Here is a 24,409-nt window from a genome sequence, read left to right on the forward strand (position 1 = left end):
GCGTTTAGGGAGAAGGACTGATGAGGAGCTCTGGAAAATAAGACTTTCAGAGTGGGTGCACCTTAAAAGCACAAAATCTTTGTGCTTAGAAGCTGGAAAAGGTAGAAGAAATTTTGACAGCACTGGGATTAGGGACATTTCCTCCCTCTGGTAGGCTTGTTGGAAACAACTGTCATGTGGCTGTGGGATACAGGGATATTGGGGAGGTGATGCCATTCTGTTCTGATTAAGGGCATATCACAGCATCCCTTTTCATAGGATGGAGTGGTTGCAGAAGGACTTGTCAGCTTTTACAACCCTGGTGTTGCAAATATCCTTTGAGCCTTTGTTACCTGGCTCCACTACTGGCCAGTGCATTCCCTAATACGGGTCTCACTTTTTTGCTGCTGCACAGTGTTGTCACAAGTTAGATACTGGGACATCCCCTTGCTTCACTGTGTACTCTTCTCTACACCAACACACACTTTTACCTCTTTCTAGTCCCAAAATACCTCCTTGTATTGCACATCCCAGTAGACCACAGCCTAGGTCTACCCACTCAGCACCACTGTATTACTTCTCCTATGTACAACAAGATGTCATTTTTCACAGCCTATTGCTCATCAGCTTCCAGCCCATCCTTACAGATTGGCATTTTTAAACCAACTTATTGAGCTTTTACCTAAGGCTTCTTATTCTCTCTCTTGATATGTTTGTGTACTCCATACTCTACTCAAGCCTTAACTCATGTTGGAGGTAATCTTCCTTGGTGGGAGACACTCCCTTCCTCCCCATCTGTCGCTCTTTCCTTTCAGAAATATCCCAGTTCCTGCTCCTTTCTGGCAGGTTCCTGTTGGGCAGGTTCTCTAGTCATTGTTCCTGTCTCTGGTGTGAAGTTGTTTGGTTGGAGATTAGGGCAAGGATAAAGTTTCCACTCCCCCATCTGAGGGTGGTGTGGTCCCAAGCAGGGTCTTTCCCATGTTGAGGGTGTGCTTGTGTAGTGCAGCTGCCAGGTGCTGTGTCCATGCTGTCATTGCTTGGGGGTGACAGGCTGGTGTAAGGCATGTGGCTAGCCAAGGGAATGGGTGTCTCTCCTTGTCTCTTGACTTACCTTCACATCTAACAGGTCCTGAAATTGCTGCAGAGGAGTAGAAATGGTTGAAGCTGAGCAATCTCAGATGTTACCAAAAGATCATGGGTTAAGATAAGAACAATTTATTGGAAGCAGCAATGAGATAAGAAGACAAACAGTAACAGCAACAATATTAATAATGAAAGGCATAAGACAAAGAAACAATTTACATGAAAAGCCCCTGACAATAAACAATATCTGACTGTTCTGTCCACCACTTTAACTTGATTGGAAGGAATTCCTTCTCCTTGGAAGAGAAAGTCCCTTTCTCCTGCCACTGGCAATGGTATGAGGTGGTATCAAGTAACTTTAGGGTCCTGGCCACACCTCTCCTAGCTATTGCAAAAAATTAACCTGGTCCTGATTGGAACCAGGGCACTCCCAAAGTTCCCAAAGCGTTTTTTGTGTTGGGTACATGAAATATTATTCATCTGTTTTTGAAATGTACCCATATACCCCTGGGAATATGGTCACTGCAGTGATCTGCAGTGGTACTGCATGGACATTTGACAGGGAGGGACAGAAATTGTATGCCCATGTGTACTGCCACGGGAAAGACAGAAAACGAGACCATAGCAAAGTGCTAATCCCCAGTGCAAGAGATTTCCCTGTCCTCATACTGCTCTGAGGATATGAGAAATAGCACAAATAGAAAAAACTATTTTTACTCCTCTTTCTATATGAGTTCTTGGTATAGTATGGCAGCCTTTGCTGTGCCAGTGACAGGGAGAAGGATGGACTTGATTCCCTGATTCTTCTGGAATTGTCAATGAGCATTTTAAGCTCTGGCAAAACATATGCTTCTTTTTGATTTGCAGAATGATTCAAGTAATGCTCAGCCCTGTGGGAGAGGAGCAAGGCCTTCAATAGGCTGTTGGGTATTATGCTGCATGTCCTACAGCATTCAAGTTATTCCCAAGGTAAAATGAGCCACTTTCTGTAGCTGGATCCGTATGGTGCTCTAGAGAAGTTTCATTTACTGTGCTATATCACAAGGTCTTCATGTCATAATGAAGGTTGCTGCAGGTTCTGTTATGGCTCCAGAAAGCCTTTTCCTGGGTGGGCAGTGTTGTCTAACCCTTCCAGGATGCCAGGACAGGTGCCTGCTTCCTCTAGTGTTGCACAGCCTTGTGGTTGAGTGCTCTGCCCACAAGTGCTGATGTATGCCACAGTGCACAGTCCCTCTCGTGGCTGCTTGGGTCTGTGGACTGATGCAGAATGGCTTTGCTGAACACCCAGGTCTCCTGTGGCTTGTGAACCTGGTTCTGTCCTAATATACCATCTCCAGCAATGCTGTGCTGTGAATGGTCTGCAGTGATGGTCTGTGAAGTCCATCACTGTGTGTTACATCACTAACAGACTCTGGGCAACCAGATCTAGGTCAGCCAGAGCCTCTTTGCCTGCTATGGGTGTTGTCGGTCACTCATTCTGCATTACTCTCCATTACCCACCGGTGTGGAAGCTGAGCTGTGGTGGCCATTACTCTGACAGTGTTAGGGGCTGGAAAGTGGGATGGGAAGACAGGGCCCTTCTCCCACCACTCTGAGTCTCTTGCAGTACACCCAGCAGGGCTTCCAAGCAGACGTCAATAAAAACCACATTTTTATTAAAACTGTAATGACAAATAAAAAACCTTCACATTTCTTTCAATAACTTGGGATATAAAAAAGAGATTTTTATCTATTATGAAAAGGATTTTGGCCATAAAAAGGTAATTTAAAGAGTCTGAGATGGATGGCGAATAGCATTAATGTCACCCAGAACAAATGGTCCTGCATTACTCAACTGAAAGGCACAAGTGGCTGCCTGTGCAGGTCCCACTGCTGCTGCTGCAGCCTCTGCTGTGCTTGCCCTGCCTTGTCTCTGGTAAGAGGCCCCAGTCACTGGCAGATCTCAGTGTGGCTGCCTCTACACCAAGTCCTTGTGTGGGCAGCAGGTGTCCAGAACTGCTGCTCCGAGGGCAGATGGGGAAAGCAATCAGAGAGCTTTATGTGCCTGGGATACTGAACCTTGCTTTGTTTCTTGTGTCCCTGCTCACTCTGTATGCAAGCTTCAGTGTTAATGACCCTTACTGTGGTGCCAAGGACAGCCTGCTGTCCTTACTGCCAGGGGAGCTTTTGAAGAGGGTACTGCCTCTTTCCATGGGTTTTCTCTCCACTCAGAGCTCCTGGGAGAATTTGGCTGGGTCCTGCTCATGGCAGCCTCTCTCTGGGTACTCTAGGTCCCTTAGTCTAAGAGAGGGAAGGTTTTGAGTATAGATTAGAGGATAACCTCTTTTGACTTCTTTCAAATTAGTAAGATTTACAATATAGGAAGTTGGACAGTAGATTTTCTGAAGGATTGTTTGGAGGGCCTTCTGTAAGGAAGAGAAAAGCTTCAGATAGGAAGTGCAATGGGGAATGGCCTGGTAAAAATAGTTCTGAACTGGATGCTTAGTGACATTTTTTGCCTTCAATTTACAAATTCTTTAGGTGCCTGGGGATTAGTGTATGATGTACCTGCATGGAATTTGTTGGCTCAGTGTCTGTGCAGACGGTAAGCTGTATTCAGTACAGTTTTCTCAGAGTTCTGATTATACCTGAAGTGTTGCTCTGAAGCAAATACATCTTGGTTGACAGTACCCACAGCAGCTGTGTCAGGCTGTATTCCGTGTCCACATCCTGCAGAGGTGGTGCATCTGCTGCACAGCAATGCTCAAGCCATTGACAGAAAACACTTTTTAGCATGTGGGTAACCCTTCCAATTTCAAACAATTGCTGGAAATTGCAGTCTGTAACTGGGATTAATAGTCCTTATTTGTCAGGACCCAGGACATCCCTCTGGCTGTCCTGAGCAGCCAAGACCCCTGCCAGGGGTCTCAGAGACCCTGGCACACAACCCAAAATGCCTGTGGTTTTGATTTTGACCCATGGAGCAAATTACCAACCTTGTATGAAGATCTGCAAGCCACAACAGTTTAAGTAGAATGTTAGTGAAGTTATCACGGGGTGAAAAAGTAGATTTTAGGGTTTTTGGTATGGGGGTTCAGGAGGCAAGATGGAGGGAAGTGGATGTGTCCAGCCTTTCTCCTTCTTCTTCTTGGCCTCCATCTTCTGCTGTGATGTTGGCACTTACAGATTGGTTTAGAGTAGAAGCTCACTGTCTAACATAGGTGATAGGTATTGGAAAGTAATTGTAAACATTGTACACATAGTTTTTAGTATAAAGACCTAGCACAACCCCGGGGGCAGGCAGAGTGCCTGGAACTGTCTTGCTGAGCTGACCTCAGCAGGGCAGGAGAAAATTTTTTATAGATAAGATAAAATAAACAACCTTGAGACCGAGAAATTAAGAGCTCTGACTCCTTCTTCAAGCGCCGGGCTGGGAAAAGAGACTTTCGAACTTTTCTCGGGGTCACTCTGACCAGCTAGAGATCCCGACACTTATTCTTGCATATGGAGACTTTCTTTTTTCAAATGTGTATTTCCTTTGCTCAGCAGTCTCCAGGCATTTCTGGCACAGTAGGATCTGTGTAGGGGCAGAAACATTGAGGTGCTATGTTGAGGGACTGGTTTCTGTTTCAAAGCCCACTGCTGATACTCTCTGAAATACTCTTGATACTCTGATCTTGACACAGGCTGGGTTTACTGTGCCTGATTTTTCTCTGAGGGAGTGAAAAATCCCATCATCTGCCTGCCCACTGATTTTTTAATATCCTACTTGATGCTGCCTAGTTATTATCTCCTAATTTCTTTCACAATTTTACATCTGCACAGTTGCTTGGCTCTTGACCCATCAGAAACATGAGAACATGATGCAGTGAGTCAGGAAACTTTTGGCAATAGGTTATTTGTAGGTGAAACAAATGACATAAGATGAAATAAGGACTGCCAGGGCCTGACCTTGACATATCTGTATTTTTCCAACACACAGAGTAGTGACATAGAATTTTTATGAATTTATAAGATGTACAGTGATCTAATAAGTTTTGTTTTATGGCGCTTCTGGGATCTGTCTGACAGGAAGCTCTTGATTTCTATGGAAGGATGCTGAGCCATAAAAAACACTTCAACTCTGCTTGCAAGTTTTCTTCCCTGTGAAAAAACTGCTAGGAGCATTGGAAATTCTCCTTATGAGAAGCCATACACTCAACATGCTTTTATGTTTTAAGAACTGAGGCAAAAATTGGGATCTGAGGTGTCTGAACATTTTTTACACTGTTAGTTAGCAAAGTGTGTTTGTTCCTTATGGGCAGACCAGCTTGAGGAAGTTTTGTCATGTTATGTATGTGAACATTAGGCACATTTTGCTCTTATTTTCTGTAAGCTTTGCAGTATTTAGTTTTACAGGATGTGTAGTTCAGAGCCAAACCTCTGAAGCTGTCTGTGACAACTGAAGAACTAAATTCACATGACCTACTGCTTGTGCCAGGAGAGCTCAGCTGAAGCAAACCTACAAGTTTCTCCCTTACAAAGCTCACATAACCACTGCATGTCTAATTGGCAAGTTCTTGGAAAAGGCTCTTCAGCACCAATCCTTCCAAATTTCAAATTATTAGTAGAAAATTTACATTCGTTAGCTCATTTTGGATAATGAATGAAACTGAGGTGGTATCAGTTGTGCAAGGAGAGCAAAGCTAATTTTCTCAAGCACCTTATTGGATGTAGCTGATTGGTTCAGGTCTATTAACTGCTATTCCCATTTATCAAGACAGGCTAGAAGGAGGCTAGAGCAATTAAAATTACCAGGGCTTGTTGAGAGGGGTTATAGTAAAGAAGTCTCTTCATGTAACTTTTCCTGCCTTGCCCTTGGTAAACTGCAAATGTCTTTGCCCTGGCAGCCAAGAAAACCTGTGAGCCAATGCTTCCCTCCTGGTCCATCTTTTGTCCTTTGGACCATAACCTAATCACTTCCTCTTCTATTTTTTTTTCCTTTTTGTTTGGAAGAGGTGTGAAGCTGGTTCTTAATGGGATATCCTGGCCAAGGCCTTTGCAGTTCCCTTGCAGTCATTAAAACCAGCTCAGGAATTACAGAATGGCTGCTCTGAGATAAACATTTGAGACAGTGGGTGGCTCTCAGTGAATGAGCAGGAAGGAATGGAAAGGAATGGAGCAGACTGGTTCTGTGGGCCTTATCTCTCTAATGACTGCACAATCATAGCATCACAATGTGTTGGACTGAGTGTCTCCAGTGACTTAGTATCTTGTACCTGATGAGGGAGAAAGTGCAGCCTGACCACTCTGGGATACTCTTACCTGGCCTTGCTCTCCACAGGGCGTGTCTAAAGTGGATCTCAATACTTGGCCCCTCTTTGGTGAGGTGAATCCTTAGTTCTAATGAGGTGCTTTTTGAGATGGTTACAATAGACGGAATCCACCAAACTGTTTATCTTCATCCACAGAAGCCCAAATATTTTGAACTATAGGAAACAGAGCTACATACCAGTTAGTATTTAGAGGCTTCCTGTCCCACTCCTATTCCAGAATATGACTTTTTTGCTCCATTTTTGAGCTGCATCAGCCTGAGGGACGGAAGAAAGGCAGTTGGATTCTGGCTTTAGAATGGTGGGTTGCTAGATTGCTTGGAAATGCATGTGAATTAATCAAAATTACCCCCCAGCTTTGTTTCCATAGCCCACTTTTGTCCTGGTAACAACCTCTTGCGGTACGCACTGGGGATGCCAGAGGAGAACTCATATTCAAGCTGTTTCCTACTGCACCATGGACTGTCAGCCCTTCCCTTTGCAGTACTTGTCACCCTGCAGTGGCAGCAGCAATGCTAGGCCTGTAAGTGTAGTTGATTTATGTTAACTGTTGAAACAATAATGTTTAATCTTTAAAGTGCTAATCTGTTTTTTATGTTGATTATGAATAGGCCAGCTGTGCCTACTTTCCTATTCATAGAGTTTAGTGAACAAGCCCGTTTCACAGGCTGGGTTTGGAGGGTAATTTACATGAGAGCAGACACTGCTTTAAGGAAAGAAAATCAGCTGGTTACACCCTTGAAGCAGGGATTTGGCAGCCCTGCACTAAGATCTGGGGGCAAGGAGAAAAAGCATGGGAGGAAGAGGAGAAAGACAGATAAGTGAACTGTAGAAGAGGCAGACAGATTAGAGCAGACATGTGAAAAGTAGAGGAAATATGGTCAGGAGAAGAGAGGAAAAGTTGATATTCTGAGGAGAGATTGACAAGAAGGAAACAGGACAGGATGTGGCTGGTTTAGCATAGGACTTTTCTCTTTGCATCAGTGCAGAGAGCTCAGGGCTCCATGGTTTGTATGGCTGGTCATTAGGGATGATCTAATGCATGGTGCCAGCGACACTATTGGTGAAGTCAGTTGTGGATTTAATTTGTCATGCAATTGTCTCTCTTGAGGGACTTTTATTGATCTCTGTATGTTTTTTTTCCTGAGAGTTGGCTGCAAAGGATACAAACTCCAGGGCCTCATCCAAACCTCTTTGTAAGTTATTCTACCTCAGCTCCTGTGTAGTCCCTGCACCTCGGTCTCTGGTGTGGACTGCTGAATATCTGTGTCTTTCATATTGACTTGTCTGCCATGTGTGTTGGTGTTTCAATACCCATCAAGGAACAGTTAACACCAGTAACTGGCTTATGAGCTTTACATCTTTGGCAGAGCTTTACTACCTTTTAAGTGTAATTCTTGTAAAATAGTGACCTTATGATATCCCTTTCTTCATACCAGTTCAGTTCAGGCATGGCTTCCCACATCTGCCAGACTGCATGTACTTCCAGGTCCACCTCAGATCCCTACTCCTGCTTCCCTGTTCTATTAATCTGGGGCAATGTTGTGCTTCAGTAAGACTTCAGGCTTGCTTGTATCTACGTAATTATAACCAAAGCCAGAGAAAGGTTTTAACTGGGCAGGATCTGTCTGGGACTGGGCTTTGCCCTCTGCATGTCATCATTGTACTCTGCCTCTGTCCACCCTGGTGACAGGCTGCTGGATTGTCCAATGCTGCTTCTGTCATTCCTGCTCTTTGTCCCAGGTGATGAAGATCATCAGAGAGCTGGAACACCTCTCCTATGAATACAGGATGAGAGAGTTGAGATTGTTCAGCCTGGAGGAGGACTCGGGGAGACATCATAGCACCTTCCAGCACCTAAAGGAGACCTATAAGAGAGCTGAAGAGGGACTTTTACAAGGGTGTGGTAGTGATAGGACAAGGAGGGATGACTTCCAACTGAAAGACAGTAGGTTTAGGTTAGATATTAGGAAAAAATTATTTTCCGTGGCAGTGGTGAGGTACTGAAACAGAGAAATCATGTCTGCCCCATTCCTAGAAGTGTTTAAAGCCAGGCTGGATGGGGCTTTGAGCAACCTGGTTTAGTGGAAGGTGCCCCTGCCCATGGTAGGGAGGTTGGAACTAAATGATTAAGGTCCCTTCCAACCCAAACTGTGATACTGTGAAACAAAGTGCAGTCCTGTCCTGCACGCACACTGCAGGAACCTTCTACTCCTCCTGCACACCCTGCCTCTGCACACACACAAACACTGTCCTGATCCTATTCTTCATTTGCCTCTCTGTGGGTGGATTTTGCCTACCATTCCCCATACAAGCTGTGTACACAGATGCCCTGCTTTATGCTTCCTTTTTAACTCTGTGCTCAAGCCCTGGCACAGCTTCACTTCCTGACCAAATCCTTGTACCTGACCTCTTCCAAGCATCCCCTCATCACACTTTATATAGTCCCATAAAATTGCCCATACACATTAACCCCCAGCCCCCCTGCTTTGTCTTATATACTTCTTGAAGCCCCCAGGCTCTCAAAGCTGAATCAGAGGCCTTTAAGAGGAGGCACAGGTGAAGTGTGTCCCATATATCCTCAGGCTCTGGCAGCTGGTTATTTCTCACAGGAATGCTGCTGTTGTGCAGGCTTACTGCTGACAGCGTCCTTGGGCCATCTCTGCAGTCCTCTCTGAGCCTCCCCCTGCCTGGCTGTGACTAACATGGAGCTTGTTTATCGTGGCTCCTTGATCCTTTCCTACACAGGTTTCAGCCAGTGCGTGGCAGGAATGTGTTTATATCTGGAGTCAAAACGGTCTTGGAAGTTCATTTGCCCCTGGGTGTTTTCTGGAATCTAACCTTCTTGCTTATGTGCCAACTGGCCCCATCTCTGTGGCATTTTGAGTGAGTCTCTATCTTGGTACAGGTAAGAAATTTTTTACATTGACCGCTACCAGTCATGGCAACAGCCTCCCCAGGGATGTGGTAGAGACCTCATCACTAGAGATTTTCAAGGCTTCCTTTCCCATGAAAAGTTAAAGCAGGCTGTGTTTTGAGGTCCCTTCCAACCAGAACTGTTCTGTGATTTGATGATTCTTTAGAAGTGTTCTGTCTTTGCACCAGGCTGCTGGCAGCTCTAGGGGTGATATGTCATTTGGGAATATGTCTTCAGGAACCCAGCCAAGGGGTTCTGTGTGTTGGGGACCTCCACATATCTTACTACATGTGTGGCTCAAGAGAAATTGGAACTTTGAGGGGATGGGGGACAATTGGCTTGTTTTCACCTGTCATTTGTGAGCATTAGCACTTGATGTCTAGATTCAGACCTCAAAATGAGGTCAATGTTGATGATAAGGTCGAGGCTCCAGGCATGCTTGACAGAAAGTTAGTGACATTCTCTATTGTGATGAGAAAGGAGATAGAAGGGATGGCTTGACTGAGGAGATTAGGAACTGTGCTTTGGCTTTGTTGAATGTGAACAGAGATATGACTGAAAGAAGATGACTGAGAAACAGGCTGAAATTGTAGTTTGGCTAGAAGCAGGCTGATGTAGAGTACAGAGCCAGAACTACAAGTCAGCAGAAAGGAAGTGGGAATTTTATGTGAGCTATTATCCAGATGCAGCGGTGGGGGTAGAGGTTGTGAGCAGAGCTTTGTATAACATCTCCAGAAAGCTGGGAAAAGGATAAGCCAGCTGCTCAGATATACTAAGAGAGCAATTAAAAGAGCAGAAGGCTGAGGAGACTTTTCCCTTCCTTAGGAGCTACTGGGGCATTCCTGCTATGTTAGCACTTTCAGCACTATTGCTTGGGAGCTGAAGAGCTGCAAAGAACACAGAAAGCCTTGAAAATCTTAATATAAAGGGGCCACTACTGCTCTACCTCAGCCATGGAATAAGAATCCCTTTGGGCAGATGGGATGCAGCAGAGTTGTCTTCTGCTGTGCTTCCACTGTGCACTGGTGTAAAAAATGAGACCCTCCTTTGTTAGCAGGGGGAGGAAAGAGAAAGAATGCTTTTGGTTAAAATACAAAAGATGGCTGGGAGTGGCATCATTGTGTGCTCTTGAAGGACTGTGATTCCAGTCTGAACAACTGACCAGTGTGGCTTCATCCTCACAGACAGGAGAGATGCAGAGCAAGTAGCATTTCCCCAAAAAGAGAGAAAAGAGTGGATTTAATGAGCATTGCTCAACTGGGAGAAAGATAAAAGAGCAAATCAAATGGGGCATTTGTATGTGCAAGGCAGGAGCAGGGAAGCATCTGCCCCATAGCCTGAACTGTTGGAGTGAATAAGTAGCTCACCAGTCACTATTTTTTTTTCCAGCATGATGGAATGGAAAGCAAACAGGATTATATAGGTGTATATGCACACCTTGGCTTTATTTTGCTTTGGTCTGTGCATTTTGCATAGGCTATAAGATACTTATGTCATGCAAAAGAGAGTGCACAGTGACAGTGTTTACTGTGCACATTGAGAGACTGCAGTTTTACATCTTTGCTTTTCCCACAAGCATAGTTGTTGGTGGACTCTTGCTTGACCATTAGGATAAGGAGGCACTGGCTGCTGTTGGAGGCCAGTCACAACCAGGCTGGGCTGCAGAAATGGTTTAGGGTCACAGGTCATTGCGCTAATTAACTGCATCTGGGGACAGAAAATAAGCATTTTCTCAATGTCCATGCCAATGTTAGAGGGACTGTTAATCTCTTTGTTATCACTTGGGGATTCTGAGGAAGTAGTTGATTCAGTCATGCAAGGTTCTTCCACCTTCCATCTTCTCCACAGGGAAGTGACTGGATTGGCAGCTTAAAATTATGATGTAGCTTCCAACAGCAAAACCTTTTCCCTTAGTAATGGACATTTTTGAGAAATAGAATTTCTTGGAATGTAATTCTGTGTATGAGATTATAAACATGAGGGAAAGCTACTTGGATGTACTTTGACCAGGAATAATGTTCACACACACACATATGGATGAATTAGAAACTTATTTGGAGACATCTCAGCTTTGTTGTTTACTTTCTCTGGTTTCATCTATATGTTTGTGCTACCAAAGATGTTGTGCTAGTCCTGTAGATGATGTCTGGACTCTGCTTTCTTACAGTTTAGCTTGATATCTGCCTTACATCAGAAGTATATTGTGCAGTTTCTCTGCTTTCAGGGTGCTTTGTGAAACCAGCACCTGGACAAAGAACAGCTGAACGAAACTAAACACGGGAGAGGCTGTGGTGAAATGCTATTGGAAAACCTGTAGAACTCCCAACTGTGGAAAGCATCTCTGGGTGCTGAGCTAATCTGTTAATTTTAGCATCCTGTGTCTCTGGAAGGTAGTAGGACATCCAGTAGCTTAATTGGTGAAAAACATTTATCTCCTTGTGCCAGTCAGGATGATGTTCCTGAGCCAGTTATGTTCCAGTCTGGCCATCACAATCCTTGCTTTTGTTAGGCTGAATCTTGTTTATTTGTGGGAGCCATGGATAAGTGGCTCACCTTTTAGAGAGATGGAGATGAAGTCCACCTCACACACAGGGTCTCAGAAGACATATCTGCTCTGTCTGCTCATTGCTCTTACTGCCTGTTGTAGCTGTCACCACTGAGATCCAGGTTTCGATCTGGGATGAGTGATAGTCTCAGACAGTTCTGCCTTGTCTTAAGGATCTGACTCAGGAAAATAAATGAAACTACCATGAGTGTGTCTGAGCACAGACTATTATGCAGGAGTCATCAGGGATGGAATAAAAGGTGCTTTTCCTCAAGGTATAGCTCTGTAATAATTAAAGGTACTATACAAGTTGACTGATACTATTGCTGCACAGTTCAATGTATGGATGTGATGAGTACAAGAGTGGCTTTGTGTAGGCTTTTCCACTGCTTGTCTAGTCAAAAGAGACTACAGAAAAAGGATCATAGGTGAGCAGATCACGAAGTAGCCAGGATCGTAGGTATCAGACAGTGAATGAGTGAGCAAATGTTGGTCTCTGGCTGAGGGGGATCAAGGACTCTTCCTTTAGCAGAGCTCATGTTCTGTAACACTAATGCCTTTGTAACTGAGAAATGCTGTTGGTAGGATCCCAGAGAAGATTCTCAGGGTTTTAGCAGGTAGTGGGCTGCAGAGGTCCAAAGTGGTACAACGTAGAAATAACAGGAAAAAATGAACTTCACACCCCACCTGAGTCACAGCCCTTTTTCTGGAAAAAATGCTGATGGTTGATGGACTGCCCTGATTTTGTACTATTGTTGTGAAATGTTAGCAGTGATTAACAGAGTTAGCAGTGATTGGCATGCCAGGAACAAATGTATACCATTGGCATGTGAAGTGACATGTTTGTGGCTGTGTGTAATAATTGTTGTATATGTATTATACAGATAGGTTTTCAAAAGCAAAGCTAAAAATGCGGTCCTTATAAATTAGACAAGGGCAGATTTCTAGCTGTGTTGACAGCCCTGATTCTGCTCATTGAAGCATGAGTGCTGTTGCATGGTGTGGCCCAGTGTCGCATGGGATATCAAGGAGAAACAATGTTAGACCTCAGCTCTTCCAAATTCTAGGCAGGCACCTTGTTGCATCTCTCCCCCTGAAAAGAACCGCCTCACTTTTCCATCCTGTGCACTGAAAGATGCAGGGATTTTCTGTAATAAGCCATAGGTAATTGTTTCAGTGCATGAGAACACACACATACCTTTACCTGCGTTCATTTGGATGCAGCATATACCTCTCTATATATGTGCACATATGTGTAAATGTAATATAAACACCAGCGAATCCATTGAGAACAAAACCACTGTTCTGTTTACATCTACAATATTATTAAAAATTCTGAATTAATAAATACATGTTCTTGACAGATGAATTTGGGAACCATCAATTAAGCTTGGCATTTATTAGGTGGGGAGAAGTCCAATCAGATTTCACTGACTCAATAAAGCCGCCTATAAATTGTGGGCTTTTTGTTCTGATGTTTGATGAATTATTCTTCATAATCCACTGTCTACTATGATAAATCTAATCTTTCAGTTTTTGCTGTTTTAATAATTCTCAGAGCAACACTGTGACATTTTGTTTTTGTAGGGGGAATAGAAGGGCTGGGGGGATAGAAAAAAACCCTCGCTGTCTGGGAAGTATATTGCTCTACAACAAAGTAACGTTTTTCTCACAGTTAGAGCTCTGGTCTTGCAGACTTGCAGGGATCAGTGAGTCCTTGGCAACATGAGCCATTATGTGTATCTTGTTAAAAAGATGACCAGCCTAGGATGAGGTTTGCGTTCCTTAAACCAGGAGGAGCATTGAATTTGAGAGCAATAGCATGCTAGTGTTGATAAAGTGAATTCCAAAAGTCCTGATGCCTTCTGCTGTTAGTGTTCCTGCATCTCACTGCTTCCTAAATTTGTCTTGAACAAACTGCTGACACATGGCCAACATTCATCACAGTGGCAGAGCAGAGCCGCTGCATCTCATGTAGAACGATGTTATATAATGCTGGGCTGGGGAAGGGCTCCATGACTTAGGCTCCTGCTCCAGAGCACCATGCTAGCAGCCTTTCTGGAGAGGGAAGAGAACATACCTCTCTGTGAAGTGGGCAAGTTGAAACCAGGCTGTAATACTCCATCATTTGCTGAAAAACATGGATATAAAAAGGTTGGGATTAAGAGGCAATATATTTCAAAAGAAATTAGTAGCAAGACATGCACATCTAACTGTTATGGTTTAGAGATTAAGATATCAGGCTGGAACTTGGGATATCTGGGTTAAATCCCAGCTCTGTCAAAGACTTCTCATAACATGCTAGGCAGGTCATGTAAGGTAATACTTTCAGAAAGGACTCAGGATTTGGGAGCTTAAATCCAATTGATTTCCAGTATCTTCCTGAGTGTTTAAGGACAGGATTTGCAAAAAATACTGAGGCATCCTGGTGCCCAGCATTGTGGCATCAGGTGGTATGTGCTGCAGACCCTGGGAAGAGCAGCTGTGCTTTGGGAAAGCACTTCAGTATGTGAGGAAGCCTGTAGCTGACATCTGGGAATTCCTGGAAAGCCTGAGTTTGCGCAGGGCCCATGGTGGCTGTCCATCTCATACCATGGCACTCTGGGCTTAATGTGGTCTCTAGGTGCAACCTCAGCACAAATCCATACTCATAAGTGTCAAAGTAAATAGATTCTGTTAGAGCTTTTATACCAGTTCTTTGAGGTGTGAATACTAATACCAACAATCATGCATATTTTGCATATTTAAAATTAAATTAGCTTCATTCTTCAGAACAGTCAGGGCTGTGTTTCCAGTAAGTGAAGTACAGCACACATTCATTTGCTGGTGGAGCATGTGCTTGATGGGGACCTGGCTTGCAGAAGGAGCAAAGGAAATCACTGCGTGCAGGGACACCACTCACCTGTATGGCTGTAAACCTGCAGCTGGCTGTCCTGCTCCTTTGAAAGAGCAGCTCTAAAGTTCCTTTTAGACCTTTATTAAGCGTGGCGGGAAACTATGCTGTTTAATCTCCTGCCAGGATTACAGATGGTAACAGCAAGTTTGATGAGGCCATTTGAGACCAGCTGTAGCCTGGAAAAAACTTGAGAGTTCCTGAAGTCAGGTGTGCTCCAAGACTGTCCCAGACCTTTGCTTGCTAATCATCCATTCTGGAAATAATTTTTGTTAAGGGTGCTTGTGAGCAGTAAGAGCCTGCAGCCTCTTCCAAGAACTCCCTGCTTGCATGAAATGGGTGCAGCCACCTTCCCTTGGAAAGACCCCACTCCCTGGCAGGCAGTGTGGGAACCAGGCTCACCTCTTCTCTGCTTCCATGTCACACTGCCTCTTGCTCGCTTTTGTGTGTCTGGGACACAGCCTGCAGCAGAGGCATTAGCTACCTCCAGCGAGCTGAGAAAAGACAATTCCATAATGAACGAGGGTCATTTGCTAAGTGGGGGGTCCTGGAGCCCAGCCATGATTGTGCTTCTGTTTTATCTCAGCCTCACACCTGCTCATGTAATGGCTTGGCTGTGATCTGCTCCCTCCCCCTCTGCATGCTCTGCCCTTCTGCTCCTGGGGTATCCATCAATTCTCTGGCCCTATTGCAGTCCCTTGCCTTGCTGTCTTTGTCTGCAGCCTGTGAACATGCACAAAATTGCCCTGGAATTCTGGGAGGGCCACTGAGCTGGCTCTATCAGACATGACTGCTAACCTGACTTCTATGTCCTAAGCAGCGAGTTTTTAAATGAAACTCTTCTATCCAAAATAACTCCTAGACACAGCTTTCTTCAACTATGTTTCTTTAGAAAACTTAGTCACACGATAATGAGGTGTATATTTTTCCTGCCAGAGGGAGCATGTGCAGCTTTTTTTTTTCCCCCTGCATGCATTCAGTTCTCGTGAAAATGGCTAGATTGACAGTGTAGGCAATTAAGAGGTTTTGAAATCCAGAGCAGATGGAATTTTATCCAATTTATATATGATCTTACTAAAAATGTACCTTACTGGATTCAAGCCAGTGAACTCCCAATTCTGTGTTTTAACCTTTGGGGGATGTTACCCAGCTTCATGACAGTTAGAGTAGTAACCAATTTGTAAAGGATACATCCCTCTGATACAAGGATGTAGGGTAGTGAGAGAGTTGAAGAAAATCCCAGCTCGACCTCATGTGGCAGGCTCTCTCTTTGCATTTTTCTTTCTTGTGGGATCTTACAGACCAGCAGGCTCTTGGCCACCTTAAATCTTTCCCCTTAATAGATCCTTTCTTCAGGGAATACATAAACTTCACATAAAGGTAAAAGTCCCTGTGTCTTGAACACATTTTCTCTTGAGACACAAATGTCAATAGGTTTGAATTATGGACCTGCTGTAATTAAAAAACACATAACTAGTTGTTTTTAAATGCAGTTGTTTTACTTAATTGATTTTGCCGCCAGGACCAAAGAGAATTAATTAAATAAATAAAATGAACCTTCCTAGTGAATTACTGGAGGCAGCTGAGTCTGTGTTGGCACCTAATTACTGCAAATGCACCGGTTTGTTGCTAGCAGTAGTTTTCTGTGGAAGGGGCTGGGAGAGAAGGGCTGGGGTGGTGTGGGAGGGGGCTCATTCCTTGGCAGCTGCAGGAGGGAACAGGCTGCTCCTTGTAGTATTTTTCTTCCTTTTCAGCAAAAAGAGTATTCATTTAAGGCTTTGCATGAAGACTTTGCTTAGAAGGTCTTTATTCATATTTAATTGCTAGGTTGCTGCAGCTCCCATCTTTAATTACCTTTTAAAAAGCAGGTTATAAAAATGCACTGACATTCTTTCTTTTTTGTTACTGCATAAATTACAGGCTTCTCAACTGCTCACTTGAAATCAGTTGAGCCTGCTAGAAGGGTAGGACAGGGTCCCTTTGCTGACTTCTGGAAACCTCAGAACTTATGTTCACCTTGCCCTACAGAGCAGGACAACAATCCTCAACTAGAATTACATGAACTATGCCTGAAGCCACATATCTGTGTTGGCCCTTGCTGTGAGCTGACTGACTGTGTGGAGGGGTCTGGCTCATCAGCTAGGCTGAAATTGCACTACCATGGTTGTGGTGTTCGCAGAGCCTGTGCTGCATGGTGCTGCCAAGAGGCAGGGTGCTATGTTATGCAGGGGAGGTGGGCTTTTGCCCTCACCCTTCTCTATCTTGGATTTTGCTTCCGGGACCTGCTCCTGGTAAATCTACTTCATCTGTTACTTTCCTTATAGTCCAGTCCTGAATTTCTCAGCCAGAGCTTCTAATAATTTCCTCTCCTGCTTGCCAAGTGCTTTGCTGTCCCTGATTGGTGCTTTTTCTGAGCTGAGAGCACTGGTTACTTTTATGGAAGGTATGGCAAAGTCCATCACATTAAACATGTTTTCAGGCCATGTTGTCATGGTTGAAACAGCAATTTTTGTCCTCCTGCCCTGAATGCAGCCCTTAACCACTGCTCCCCAGTCATGTGCTGGCTTTCACCAAGTAAACTTGCTGCTGCTGTAATGCACAGGAATACACACTGACAGGTTTCAGAAGTGATGGTGGGTGGTATTAAATATCTGCAAAAGAAATACATGCAAAGGAACATCTGTTGGCTTCTGCACCCAGGATGCTGACCATAATCCCTTCAAGCCATTTTCAGGACAGCCTGAAGAAGTCTCTCACACACTGCCTGGCCCCTACAAGTCCAAGATGAAATGTGCTGCTGGGACTCTGTCACAGGTTTCTGTGAGCAGAGTATCTCCAGGGCATTTGTGTGTTTGGCAGGCTTCGGTCAGAGGCCAAACAGTGACTAGGCTAAGAGGGGGGGACAGAAGAACTATGAAAGGGCTGAGTCTGCCCAGCTTTGGCACATGAACTCTCTGACCTGTGGGCAGGGCTTTCCTGAGCATGGCTTCTGTTACCTGAGGCTGATGCCTCTTTCTCTTCTCTTGGCAGATAAAAGAGCTCTTTATAAGTTTTGAGGACACTCCCTTGGGAGCAGCATCACTAGCCCAGGTACACAAAGCAGTGCTGCAGGACGGGAGAACGGTGGCAGTGAAAATCCAGCACCCCAAGGTCCAAGCTCAGAGCTCCAAGGATATTTTGCTCATGGAGGTAAAATTACATGTTGATTTCGAACTTACAGAATAATTGCTGTTGAAGTGTATGGGGACCACATTCATCAATGGTGTAAGCAGGTATAACAATACCAACCTGTGGCTTTGAAACCTCCACAGAGATCAATGCTGTCTTGCAGGATTAATACAGAAAATGAGTGAGGATTGCAGTGCTGGTGATTGTATGGACGGAGAGACTGAACAGCAGGGTGAGAGGGAAGGAGGGCAGAAGGAGAAGACAGGTAAAGATTAATGACATTATAGTAAGTCCATATAAGACTTAAGAAGTAGAGAGTGAGTCCTGAAGTCTCTTTTCAGCCAGTGTGCTCATTAACTAGTCTCAGGGACCATTAACTGATCTCTTGTAGTCAGACCTGTGTGGTCAAGGAAAATCATTGTTCATGATTAGCATGTTTTTCAATTAAATTCTAGTGTGGATTCAACAGTAGATGAGGTTGCTATGATTCAGTTTTGTTTCTTCATCAGCTCCATAATGCTGAACTGATTAATGGTAGAAACAAAAACACTGAAATACAGAGAGGATCACCTAACAGGGGGAAATACACAAATGAGGGATTCAGCTAGGAAAAAAGTTTCAATGCCTAGCTCCTGTTCCTCTCCTGAATGGTAGGTACCACTCTTATTTCCTAGTGCAGTGCTGTAGCTTTTCCCAAACTTCTAAGTCTAACTATAGAAAGGAGGAAGTGGAAATAAACTGCAGCCCTGTACTGCATTGCAACAGACAAAGATGCCAGCGATATAGTATAGAACACCAAATGGACAGGGCTGTGGTGGAGGAGATGGGAAGGATTAGGTTTGTAAGTGCTAACACTAAAGCTTTTTGCTCTCCTAATAAAGCATATATATATATATATATATATATATATATATCTGTATATACAGTAAGTGCACAGTAATTGGCAGACAGGCAGGTCTATGGTACTAAAGAGGGGAAGCTTAAGCTGAGGAGTTCTGATGAATGTTTGGAGGGTATTGCTGATGCAGTAACACAGTTCTCCATCACAGAAGATCAGAAATCAAAAATTCTGCCAGCAACCTCTCAGAGCACTGTGTAACTAAAGCTTCTTTAGGCAGTTAAAATACCCTGCTTTGAGCAATCCTGGCTAGTCTGCATAGAAGCACAGCTGGTTCCAGCTGGGGCACATAAGTTTGCAACTGAGTATTTAATTTGAACTCACAGTGAAAGAAACTTCTGGGTTCCAAAGAGATCTCCAAATAAGATAGGATCAGTCTGTTTCAATGCTGGTTCGAGAACACAGAACTGTTTGAACTGGCTTTGGGTCCAGCTGAAGATTTGAATTTGATTCAGATCTTCTCCAGGACTCACTGCAGTGGTCTGCCCAATGAATTTGCTCCTGTGAGTCATCATGTGCACAGCACTTCTCAGGGGGCTTATGACATCCTTGTCTCTCTCCCAAAACAAGGTGGCAGACAAAGAGCAGTCAAGGATTAAGGATGAGCAGGTAATGAAAGAATATGGGATCAGGGTAATAAGAGGATTCTGTGTGAATGACCCAAAACCTGTGTTTACTTTGGGACATTTGCCCTTCTAATAGTGGATATCATAGGAACGTACCTCCTCACACCATGTTGCTGTGATTGCTGATTATACTGGTAAGAGACATTTAAACAAATTATTTTAGAATGATTCCTGTCTTTTCTGGCTTTAAACTATTCCTTCTGGGAAACTTGGAAATAAACCAATGTATTTTCTTTTGGTAGTTTAGTACTGTCCTTGTACAGACAGTCTGGTTTACCATTCACATGTTGTATATACACAGGTATGAAAAGGTAGCTTAGAATGTGATGCATGCAGTTTTGTTTTAAAAGGTCTCTCTTGTGGAATTTTGGCTTACATGCATCACTGTATCCTTGTGTGGGGCTGTTTTTGTGTAGACTGATAGAAAGCCAGATCACATGGGCTAATGTTCTGGTCCTTTAAGAATCAGACAGACATTGCAGCTAGGTAAAGAGGTTGATTTAAATATTGAAGGAGATGGTCTCATCTAGAGACTGATGGGAAAGAATCTGAACAAGAAAAGGTAGCTAGAAAATTCCTAAATTCACTTGAGGTTTCATAGCATCAATGCTGACTCTTTAAAAATCAGTACAGCATCTGATAAACCCAGAGAGAGATACCTCACTGCTCTCTCTATGTCAATAATTATTTCAAGACAATATGTTGACAGGTGTCAGAAAAGGGGTGGGCAAAATACTTGTTAGGATGTCCCTGCTGATGGTCAAGTTGGCAAATTGATTGAAAAGAGCATTTGAAGAAAGTGAAAAAAAAGCATGAATTTTCTCACATCAAGCACCAATGGAATAATCTTGGAGACCCTATGAAGTTTATGTTCATGTTCATGAAGATCGCTGGTTACATTTCATTTGGGTGACATAAATTTGAAAGGATTTATGCCTCTAGATATAACAGTAAAAAAATACAATTCAATACTGTCTGGAACCTGGTGATTACATTTTTAAAGGAACATTGAGTTTGCAACTGACATTTAGATAAGAGAAGTTGAGACGAGGTAGAGAACAAATGTTGTCACACAACTGAACAGGAGCAGTGATGGTTGGTAAATTTATTTTTGTCATACATTTCAATGTTAGCAGCTTCCTGTGTATACTTGAAATGTTCCTTCTGCGGTGCAGGAGTTCCCACCCCAGTGGTGGAGATTGAGAAGGGGCAACTGTGCAATAACAGACACTTAAAAGCCTGTTTCTGTTTCCAGATGAATGTGCAGAACAGGTAAAATAAAGACAGCAAAGTGCATTCTATTGTTATGGGTTTTTTAACTTGTTTTATGACTCAGTTAAAAACAGTAAAAAAAATTTTCCTTAAGATGTGGTCCATATTGTCAGCTTGTGTAAATTTGCAGCGCTGGTGGAGAAACTGTCCCTTTGTATGAACAGAAAGCATACTTGGCTGCTGTGCAGCTTTGATTATGCCGTCCAGTTGTGTAATGTTGATTCGCTCACCCCTTAAATGTTGCTTCAGTCAAATGTTTCAAGGAACTTTTTGGTTGGGATTTTCAAGGTGCTGTGTCTCTGAATATCTAATCTCTTTAAGAAGAGCATTCCATGTGGTTAATATATGATACTTGAGAAATACCTCCTTAGCCTTGTGAGAATGGCTTTGGCTGATGCTGAAGAGCAACTTGCCCTCTGAGCTCCACCAGAAGTGTTATTTAAGGATCTGTAGCCTACTTACTGTATCGAAACTCCACTGTGTTCTTTGAACTGCCCAGAGGATTTTCTGTTCTCAGCAGTGGAAGAAGTAACATGGAGGTGACAAGTACTGCTTTTGATACTCCTCATCTACATTATCTGAGAGCTGTTCAAATGAAGTCAAAGAATGACTTGTAGAATTATAGGACCCAGAAGATTTCAACAAGGGCAACACCCTTGATGAGATCTGGCCACGTGGTCTCTTCTCCAGAGCTTTGTTCTCTTACTTATAGGCAGCATTCAGCTGCCCTCCCTTTGATGTGTGGGCTATCATTTAACTCCTAGATGTGCCTTTCTCTGTGGAAGAGTAGGCCAGAATTTGTGTTACATGACCAAGGCATGACACTGTGTTGTGATACTGCAGGAATCCTAAAAGCACTTGCTTTTTTATTTATAAGTTACATGGAATGATCCTATCAAAACAGCACTGTGTGTGGCTGTGTGGCTTTGGAGCCAGGATGCAACTGATTGTCTGTTTCCTTGTTCTCAGGTTCTCCTCTTGGTTGTGAAGCAGATTTTTCCAGATTTTGAGTTCATGTGGCTGGTGGAAGAAGCTAAGAAGAATCTGCCCTTGGAGCTGGATTTCCTCCATGAAGGCAGAAATGCAGAAAAGGTTGCTCATATGCTCAAAAATTTTGACTTCCTGAAGGTGAGGAAACTCATATTTCTTTCTATGTATGTGCATTAATAGTCTCCCTTTCTTTGTCTTATGCCCCTTATTCACCAAGTGGAGGAAACGTAAGGAGGGAAAATGAAGTTCAGCCCCTCTGTGTTGTTCATCCTAGACTGCTCTGCTAATATGGACCCGTAAATGCTCTGAGACATGCTTTCTCCTTGTTCCTTTCCTACTGAATGTACTCTGTTGGGTCAGGAGTGGTGGCTTGGGACCAGCAGTCTCTGCAGCCTACTGCTCATTTTCCCAAGTTTTCTTCCTGAATTTCATTTAAATTTTCTTTTTGAACTTATTCAGAGACTGTGAATTTGCCGTTCTTTACTGAGCCATCTGGTGGTACCTTTCCTTGGGCTCTATCTCAGCTAAGGGCACGAAATGGACACGGAACAGAAAAGCTAGACTGAAACTGATGATGTCAAGCAGTATTGAGGACATTTTGTATCTCAGGAAAAAGCATATTCACATGAGTCCTTCCTACTGCAAAAAAGCACATTCTCGCCCTAGAATTGGACATTTATCCTTTATACACATCTAGGGCATTCATGTTACTTCATACAGAAACCAAATTGCACTGGTGTGTGGTCTTCCCCACTGATACTTTTAGCCCACCTCTTCTGCCACACACTTAGGTCACTGGTAAATATCTCAAGTACAACCAGACATGTACACATCTCAGTCTTGGAAAGACATAAGGCCACATCATCAAAGTCACACATTCAGAAATCTTTTGCTGACATACAAGAGGCACAAGCCTCCAGTGTGTGCTTTCTGGAAACACACATAGTGCCATGGTTGCAGTCACTGATGTGCCAATGGCACATACAAAAAGGCAGCAAAAAATGCATCCTGTGGACCTTTGTGGATACACACTTCTAAACGAGCTTGTCCCCTCCTGTTTATGCAGAAGTCCCAAGATATCAGTGACAGAGGTGTGAAATAAGGTGAGTTTTTGTTAGGCTTTACAGGCTGATCTATCCATTTTTCCTTGCTCCTTCCATGTAAGGGATGTAATTCCATGTTGCCTAACGCCAGCTTTGGAGTAGTCCTTCTGAAGCCCAGTGGCAGCAATGGCCTTCCCATAGACACAGACAGGTGAAAGCCACCACATGGAAGGCCAGAGTGGTTTTGCTGGGTGGGTGCCTGTCAGAAGTGATGCACCTTGGAGAGTGTGTCCGGTGCAGCTGTAAGTAGTGTACTGTGAAGTAAATCCCCATGGAGACAGCCAGTCACCTCCTTGCTGGGGTAAGGAGCTATCCTGATATCAATATGTGTAACCATAACAAATGACTTGAGATGGCTGAATAATGGATCCTCCCATCTGATCTGCCAATTCAGAGACGTGTTCATCACCTAAAAGCAGTAGAAGAATTGGGCTTCTGTATCATAAATTTTCCTAAACATGCCAGAAAGCTGAGAAGTAGATTTTGTGCTATGAACCTGTGTGAGCTTTTAAAGCCAGAGATAAATTATTTCCACACACAAGCATTAGAGCCAAACATCTGTGAGTAATTAAAGAAATCACTGAAGAATTTGGCTATGATTGAGAGAGGCATCTCTGACAGTGTGAATAGCACTTTACAAGCCCACTGACTTGCCTGTGTAAATCCTGAGACAAGACTGAGTGTCATTGGAAGTGAGCTAAGGGATCAGAGAGCTACATGGGATGGGGAACTCTTAGTTTTGGAGTTAGCAGGCTTTCTCACCAACCTAACTGCAAAGAATGGGCATGCAGGTCAGCTGGGAAGGCTGTGTGTGTCTGAATCTCCCTTGCTCATAGTGGATCTACGGCATCAAAGTCTAAGCAAGGTTCATGTGCAATGTATAACCGGGGGTGTTGAATGATGGGACTGAGGGATGCTGAAATTGCTCAGCAAAGGAGCCTTTGATCTAAAGTGGCACACACATGGTAAAGTAGAAGTGGTCTCTCTAGGACAGGAACAGGAGGGAAGCAGCTAGTTTGTAAGGGACTGGGATATTGTCAATAGTTAAAAGCAACAAATGCTGCTTGTTCAGGAGCTATGATGAGCTACAAGTGGCCTGACTGGTTAATTTCTGGTTTTGGTCAGTTGATGGAAAACACCTCTTCCCTCTTCTTGTCCTGCCCTAAGGTGCTGATCTGGAGTCCATGGCTGAGTCAGGAGGGTGAGGAGAGGGGACTGCACAGCTGGCTTACTATTTGTATGATCCAAAATTATTATGTCTGTCATAGTAATGGGGGGCACAGTAATGAGAGTGGGTGGAGCTCCCTTATGTCTTTGCAAAGATGTATGTATGTGCCTTCGCCCATGTGCAAAAGCAGATTGGGGCAGATTGAGGGTTGGTCAGTAACATGAGGAATTTCAAAAGGGAATTCAGCAAAATGGCTCTTGACAATAGGGACTTCAGCGTGGGAGAAATTTGTCTGGTGAGGGAGGCTGGAAAATGGGGAGCCAGCCTGAGTGACACTTTTGTCACTGCCTCCCTGGGTGACACCAGACCTCTTCTCTGGTACCTCACTCAGTTTGATTTACCTCAGCTTGAATGAAAACTGCTTTGACATTTTACACTCATTACTGTGTTGTTGGCAATAAGATAATTAAGGGTCT

The 24,409-nt window shown here is 43.8% G+C and overlaps 1 protein-coding gene across 2 annotated transcripts in view; it reads left to right on the top strand.

Annotated features, from left to right (window-relative positions):
• The window catches only part of ADCK1 (aarF domain containing kinase 1), a 72,713-nt gene that overhangs the window by 32,263 nt on the left and 16,041 nt on the right, over positions 1–24,409 (top strand). For both annotated transcript variants that reach the window (XM_030948737.1, XM_030948738.1), the window contains exons 5-6: positions 17,739–17,897; positions 21,642–21,800. In XM_030948737.1, the coding sequence (XP_030804597.1) occupies positions 17,739–17,897; positions 21,642–21,800 (318 nt within the window). The remainder of the gene's footprint in view (positions 1–17,738; positions 17,898–21,641; positions 21,801–24,409) is intronic.

The sequence above is a fragment of the Camarhynchus parvulus genome, chromosome 5, assembly GCF_901933205.1.
Source record: "Camarhynchus parvulus chromosome 5, STF_HiC, whole genome shotgun sequence".
Lineage (NCBI taxonomy): Eukaryota > Metazoa > Chordata > Aves > Passeriformes > Thraupidae > Camarhynchus > Camarhynchus parvulus.